Source organism: Nicotiana tabacum, chromosome 22, assembly GCF_000715075.1.
Source record: "Nicotiana tabacum cultivar K326 chromosome 22, ASM71507v2, whole genome shotgun sequence".
NCBI classification, from domain to species: Eukaryota; Viridiplantae; Streptophyta; class Magnoliopsida; order Solanales; family Solanaceae; genus Nicotiana; species Nicotiana tabacum.
In genome coordinates, this window is record NC_134101.1 from 114,162,396 (window position 1) to 114,170,297 (window position 7,902).

Consider the following 7,902-nt stretch of genomic DNA (forward strand, 5'->3'; position numbering starts at 1 on the left):
CAGCATTAAATGTCAAATACGTTAGAGAATCTGAATTAAATAGAAATGATTGCGTAACGTTTCTTTTAAATATCATTTATTGCTCATAATTGCCTCATTAAGACAAAAGTATTATATCTTCTCCTAGAATCAACTATAAAAGGGGAAAGACTCAACATCTGTAAGGACACGAAATACGATTGAGATCTTACTGAAATACAAATCTATTTACTGCTTTACCATCATTCTCAAAAATATTTAATTTTCGTCTCCTGATTATCAATAACCCGAATTTCTTTCTAACTTTGACCAAAGATTCAGATTTTTGGTTAAACAAAACCATAATAAATCAAAGTCAGAGCATAGAATCTGTCCTTTGTTTTATCAAAAAGATAAAGGCCTCAATTCATTTAGGATTACTGACGAGGATCTCATAATAAACCATTGATTACGAGGCTTAAGTTGTATTTTAAAGCCATCTAGCTTCAAAAAAAGACAGAACAGAACTTCAACTTTAAGAATGCTGAAGTTCAGCAAATATAAACAAAAACTTAAGCTCCTAGAATACTGAAGTTCATCAAATATAAACAAAAACTTCAGCTCCTAGAATGCTGAAGTTCATCAAATACAAAATAAAACTTCAGCTCCTAGAATGCTGAAGTTAAGCAATTACAAAACTAAAACTTCAGCCAAAATATGCTGTAGTTTTATTGAACTAAAGTTTGTCATTTCACTATGAACTGAAGTTTGCGTGATTGCCTTGTAAGTCAGGCCAAACTTCTGGTAAAAATATCTGAAGTTTTGCTTTGATAACGCTACACTACAGGCAAAAAATTCTGAAGTTCAAACTTGAGACATAAATTTTTGCTATTTCAGGCCAGTATGTCTGAAGTTACCCAAAAAATAGGTACGCTTGTAATTTTTTGTGCAAAACGGGTATAAGCTAAAAGGTGACTCAAAAACTGGATATAGATGCAAATGTCCCGTAAAACTTGCTATTTGTGAACACAATCTTGGGCTTGAGCCCAGAAGAAGAACCCAAAATAGATGAAGACCCGGCCCATGAAGAGAAGTAGACTAGAAGAGGAACTCTTTCCCAAACCCTCGTCAGTCACGGTCTTCTCTCCAAAATATTTGGTATATACTCTCTCTCTCTATATATACTTTTTTCTCTTCTCGATTCAATCTTGTCCTTCAAGGGTTTTCTGTAATACCCTGTTACTATCTCTTTTGCAGTTCTCGCTTTTTTATTCGAAGATGTCTCTGAGACCAAGTGCTAGGACGGAGGTTCGTCGGAACCGGTACAAGGTCGCCGTCGACGCCGAGGAAGGGCGGCGCCGGCGAGAGGACAACATGGTTGAGATCCGAAAGAGCAAGAGAGAAGAGAGTTTGCTCAAGAAGCGTAGGGAAGGCCTTCAACCCCAACAACCCTTCCCGGCTAATCTCCACACATCCACCGTTGAAAAAAAGGCGGGTTTTGTTTTATTTTTTTATAGTAAATTCTCTTTTTTCCCTTCAATTTGGGTCTTGTTTTATCAGTATATTTCGCATACCCATTTTGGATTTTTAGCTATTTGATTGGTAAAAATTGAATCCTGGAGCTTTAGTCATAGTCCTTTGCCATTTTTGGAAAGCCATATGTTAGTCTTTATTCAATCAATTCCTTAATCAATCTCAAACTATGCAATTTTTTTTATAATCACGTTGCAAAGGTGAATTCAGGATTTGAACTTTATGAGTTCGAGATGCCACTAAACCCACTGACAATTTGAGTTAGCGGGTTCAAGATTTAATATTTGTACATATTTAGTAGATTTCATAACTCATATAACGGGTCTGAGTTAGAGCTGCTGCGTTCAGCTTCTATTGTTCATCCGCCCCTGGATGAGGGGATAGTCAGTTTGATGTTTAAGGCCAAATCAGTTTCTGCTGTATGAATGTTCATGTATCTGTCCAAAATAATGAATATTTAATCAGGAGCAAAAGCTAGTTTGATTCTGTTTTAAAGCTCGTTCATAAATGATCTTTGGATCAAATGATTTTTTAATCACAGTTATCTCATAGTTGGGACTTGATTATTTGTGCTGATTTGATTGTGAATGTGGTTTTGAATGGTAATTAATTGTTGGTTTACAGTTGGAAAGTCTTCCATCAATGGTTGCTGGTGTTTGGTCAAATGATAACAATTTGCAGCTGGAGGCCACCACACAATTCCGTAAATTGCTCTCTATTGGTATGACTAAGCCTGCTCCTGCTTCTTTTATGCTGGTTTCATTCAATTTTTTGTATGACTTAACTTGTGGATTATGATTAACAGAAAGGAGTCCTCCTATTGAGGAAGTTATACAATCTGGTGTTGTTCCTCGATTTGTTGAGTTTCTAATGAGGGAAGACTTTCCGCAGCTCCAGGTAAGAGAGTGATGCTTGATTACTCTATTTGTGCCTTCTTTAGCGTTTCACATTGTAGCTTCGCCACTTTATCGTTGTGGTTTTGCATTCATAGTTTGAAGCTGCTTGGGCTCTCACAAACATTGCTTCTGGTACCTCGGAGAACACCAGAGTGGTGATTGATCATGGGGCGGTGCCAATTTTTGTAAAGCTTCTAGGTTCTCCAAGTGATGATGTCCGTGAGCAGGTGTGTTTTGAAAATTGGTAGACCCTTATGCCGTATAGACTGAAGTTATGTTGATTAGCAGGCTGATTGTGTTTTCTTTCCAATTACAGGCTGTGTGGGCATTGGGAAATGTTGCTGGCGATTCTCCTAGATGCCGTGATCTTGTGCTTAGTAATGGGGCTTTGATTCCTTTGCTGGCTCAGTTGAACGAGCATGCCAAGCTTTCAATGCTGAGAAATGCCACGTGGACTTTATCAAACTTTTGTAGAGGCAAGCCACAACCTCCATTTGAGCAGGTTGGTAATGGTTGTCGAAATTTTTTCATGCCTGCAGTATTTAATTCAAAAAATTGGTCTTCCTTGAGACCTTATTGGATTGTTTTTGCATTACTGATGACGATTCATTTTCCAGGTGAGACCAGCACTCTCAGCTCTTCAGCGCCTCGTTCATTCGAATGATGAAGAGGTGCTAACAGATGCATGCTGGGCACTTTCTTACCTTTCTGATGGTACAAACGACAAAATTCAAGCCGTCATTGAAGCAGGTGTTTGTCCACGGCTGGTTGAGCTCCTCATGTGAGTGGGAAGTTTTAGTTTCCTCATTCAATGTACTTTTTTTTGTATTTAGCTTATGATTGAATCTGATATATAATGCCAATTGATATTCAGGCATCCGTCTCCTTCAGTACTCATCCCTGCTCTCCGTACAGTTGGAAATATTGTTACAGGAGATGACCTCCAGACTCAGGTATGTAGGTCTTAAGGAGCTTTTAGAAGCTTTCATGGTTGTAGCCAAACACTTTGATGAATTGACTAATGAAAAAAGGTACAAATAAAATAAAAGGTTGAAAGTTGGAAACATCTGATATAATATATATTGTGAAGATATTTCAGCATTCCCTGAATCAACTTCAAATTTGATCATCTTCAGTCCATTTCTAAACTTTATAGCTTTGTGCTTGGTTCACTCCTGGATTTAGGCCCGTTCTCTATGCATCTGAGCAATCTAGTAGTAGCCAAAAGCGAAAAGCACGAAAAGGCTCCAATGTCTTATGGAGCTTTAAGCGCAAAGCAGCATGGGCTATAGCGAAGAAAGGCGCCAAAGAAAAAATAGAAACAGAAATGTATTGCAAGAAAAATGTAAACATAGACACAAATAATAATTATTTGGACAAACGGAAAAACTATAATTAGCTATATATAACTGTACCCTTAAAGATAGAACCCATTGGTGGAAGACACTCGCCTTAACACCTTGAGACCTACACTAAAGCGCCAATTAGGCTAGGCGAAGTGCACAACCTGCGTTTCACCAAGCTTCAGGGCTTAAGCACGCTTTAGGCGAGCGTATAACACACTGTGAGTAGTACACGATACGGATCCAGAACTTTGAGTTATTGGTTTTGAATTCTAGAAAACGCAGCTTACTGGGTTTTGGGTAGATTATTTATACATATTAAGTGAATTTCTTAACGCAAATGCAAAGGTTGGGCCAAAGCTACAAAACCTTTCTGCCGAATGACCCGTAACCAAAATGGTAGCTCCGCCCGTCTAGTACCATCTGCACTTGTAGCTATCATTTTTATTGCCGAACACCTGCTCTTAGTTTATAATTTTGTGGACAAGATTAATTTACTTTATTTATTGTTGTAATATGCAGTAGCATACTTAAATCTACAGTTATTGAAAGTGGCTGTCTTAGTGCTGTAATTTGCAGCAAGACATGCACCGTTATTATTTTATTTTTTCTACATCCTTAATCAGTGACTATCTAATCTTGAGCTTGAAATGACAGTACATTAGTACATTTTTTTGCAGTCGAGTATTTCTGTATGGTTTACCAGAAACAAAATGCTAGTGTTTATGGCACCTCACTTAACATAGTGTATGTAATATAGGCAGGAAAAAACGATTTATAAGCTGTAAGCATGTTAATATCTTTACCTAATTGTGGACCAGTTGTGGTTTCCATGTTATTCCAAAGATAAGCCTCAGTTCCTAATATTTTCCAAATATATGTCTTGTATAAAGTTGAAACTTTAAAAGAATTCTCAACTCTGTACAAGTTGTAACAATGGAATGTCACAGACCTGTTTCAATTGTATTCTTTTAGCCAGACGTCCATCTTTTTTTCTGATCAAGCAAAGGGAAAGTTCAATAACTTTCAGATAGTTCAAAGTAAATTCTTTGGGCAAAACAAGTCTAAACTGATAAGATGGCGCTCCTTAAATTTTCACGCAGCGATATTAATTACTCTGTTCCAAATAGTTTGTCATATGCTCTCAAGTGGGAACTTATACTTTGTATCTTAAGATGCTGTGGAGGCATTATGCTTATCTGAGATATGTTAATGTCATAAGATGCTCAAGAGGTGTTTTGCAAGTTATGTGCTTCTCACTAGGTGCTTCTAGCATGGTTTCGTTTTTCAAAATATGAACTTGAAGTTATATGCTGCTTGAAAGGAGAATCTAATTGTCAGGTACAAAAGGGAAAGCGAGTTTAAGTCACCCTTGTTAAATTGCCAGTGTCTTGGGATCGGTTTGGTGGAGATCATCAATTATCTGTCTTCCTCTGCTGTCCTGTTCAGCTATATATCATCCTTTTTTATGTGCTAAAATTGTAGGATGAGTGCAGTGTGAGACCACACTGGAAAAATGAATTTTTGTTTTGCTTTTTTCTTAAACCTTCTGCTAAATGTAGTGGTGTTAGTCATGCATATTACTGTATTTTTGACTAATGTCAACTATCTTCACAATCCAGTGCATTATTGAACATGGTGCCCTTACTTGCCTGCTGAGCTTGTTAACACACAATCACAAAAAGAGCATCAAGAAAGAGGCATGCTGGACCATATCCAATATTACTGCTGGGAACAAGGAGCAGATACAGGTACTTCTCTTGCATACATTTCTTTGCATGTCTTCTAAGTTCTATAACATATTATGCAAATTTATGGGTGGTTAAATAGGTGAATATGAGAGTGTAATAGTTTGAAATTGAAATGGGTTTTGAGTTGTGGAGATGCTTTGTAGTAATGCGCACCGCCCTCTCACCACAGCCCAGCTTTCTTTGCTTTTGTTGATAGACTTTTCAATTGATGAAACCACCAGTGCATTTTCCATTTATCTAAATAATAATGTATTTTTTTACATTTGAGCAGGCTGTAATTGAGGCTGGATTAATTGCTCCCCTGGTCAATCTGCTTCAAACTGCAGAATTTGATATCAAAAAAGAGGCTGCCTGGGCTATTTCAAATGCTACTTCTGGTGGGACTCATGAGCAGATCAAGTATGTAACCTCTCTTTTGGGTAATCATCCCTCTGATATTGCTGATAATATTACTGAACTTGGTGTTTTCTTGTGCTTTTGGCTTCAGGTTCTTGGTGAGTCAGGGTTGCATAAAGCCTCTATGTGATTTGCTAGTGTGCCCTGATCCAAGGATTGTCACCGTCTGTCTGGAAGGATTAGAAAACATATTGAAGGTTGGGGAAGCAGAAAAAGCAAACACTGGAGGCATTAATTACTATGCTCAGCTGACCGACGATGCAGAGGGATTGGAAAAGATTGAAAACCTTCAGAGTCATGATAACAATGAGATATATGAGAAGGCTGTTAAGATACTGGAAACGTACTGGTTGGAGGAGGAGGACGAAACATTGCCAGCAGGTGATGAAACACAAGCTGGGTTCAATTTTGGCGGAAATGACATTCAACTACCATCTGGTGGATTCAAGTTTGGTTGAAAGTTGTGCCATCCATCCACCAAATTTTTCTCCTTAACAGGTGCATAACATTGTGTGCGAAACATTTTATCCTATTCCTTAATCTGCATGCTCTTGTTGGATCGAAAAGCTAGGCATTTTTGCTAATCCTTTGCTCACCTGAAGCATTAACATATGCAGGGGCCGAGAATGGTGGATGAGAAATGCAGTTTGAAGATGACATGTTGGTGTTGCGGTCATGACTAGTCGAGTCAGATCACCTCCCTGAGTCTGGTCAGTCCGGGTCAAGAGTCAGTCGTGGTTGAGGGGAGGTGCCGAGGTGGGGTCACTCCATATGACAGGTAAATAAGACGGCGTGAAGAGTCAAGAGGTAACAGCAGTGGCATCTTGGGAATTTTATACACGGTTCCCCTGCATTGCTTGTGTTGTTTTGGTGAAAGTATGGAAGTTATTATCAGTGAATTAGCTTCTCAGAGTGCGGAGTCCCTTTTCCAGTTAGCACATGAGATGTATCTGCAGTCTGTCTGAAAAGAGTCTGTCTATAGTATTTCGAGTTGCAGGGTGAATGTCTATACTTTACGAGTCATTTTCTATAAATATTGCAAAAGTACATGTTTGAGCAATTTTGATTATTCTTTGTGCCCTTAATTTTGGTTGCCCTAGTACAAGTTGCACTCTTCAGCTATCGGCTACATATGTGTCTAGATGAATTGCTCACTTTTCAGGTTTTTCTTGTACATGAACTTGCACGTAGGATATTGTGGTTAGGTGGGGGTGTACTTGCGCATATGATGGAGGTGATACCAGAGCAAAATTTCCCTGCTTGAGCAACCAGTGCAGCATAGATGTCTGTCATAAAAGGTCCACTAAAATTCTAACGCTACCCTTAGAACCTATATAATGTCTATGCTTTGCTACCTTTAATACTCCATATTTCATTAATTAAATTTAAGGCTGAATTCTTATTATGGTGATATGATAATACGATGGTAAATTATAATAGGGGGATGAACTAATAATATAAACAGATTGATAATCCTCGGCAAGAGACATTTTTGTTATAACTGTGCGCGGCGGATAAAAAGTAGCTTCACATTGATAATGGATAATACGGAGTATTGTATATATATTATTTAAATGGAAATACAATATCCTGCCCTTCTTTTGTTTTCATCATGTTCATTCCTTAAGAATGAAGCTATACTTCCAACTAGGGGTGTTCATAAAAATCCGAACTAAATTGAAAATCAAACCAAATTGATCATGGTTTGGTTTGGTTTGGTTTTGGTTTTGAAATTTAAGAACCGATCAAATTTGGTTTGGTTTTGGTTTTAATAAAAAAAATCGAATCAAATCGAATATAGGAGTAGCTATTTAAAATTAAGAATTACACCTATATATATGTGTACTTTTATACAAAGTTTCAAAAATTTTTATAGTAAATGTTAATCGTTTGCACTTTTAGTACAGTTCTTTACCTTTACATTCTAGTTTGATTGGTAGTTTTCTTTTGTTAAGTGTAAGAATCTATTTCATGTTAAAAATAATATATTTTTAATTGAGTCCTTAAATTATTCATCACTATTTG

The 7,902-nt window shown here is 37.4% G+C and overlaps 1 protein-coding gene across 1 annotated transcript; it reads left to right on the forward strand.

Annotated features, from left to right (window-relative positions):
* Positions 1–1,015: 1,015 nt before the first annotated feature.
* On the forward strand, positions 1,016–6,962 carry LOC107827218 (importin subunit alpha-2-like). The gene is made up of 12 exons (XM_016654317.2): positions 1,016–1,116; positions 1,216–1,449; positions 2,116–2,212; positions 2,297–2,388; positions 2,483–2,614; positions 2,704–2,889; positions 3,005–3,168; positions 3,262–3,340; positions 5,353–5,481; positions 5,753–5,880; positions 5,969–6,375; positions 6,495–6,962. Exons 1-11 carry the CDS (start codon positions 1,027–1,029, stop codon positions 6,333–6,335), a joined length of 1,698 nt encoding a protein of 565 aa, XP_016509803.1. The 5' UTR covers positions 1,016–1,026; the 3' UTR covers positions 6,336–6,375; positions 6,495–6,962.
* Positions 6,963–7,902: the final 940 nt, after the last annotated feature.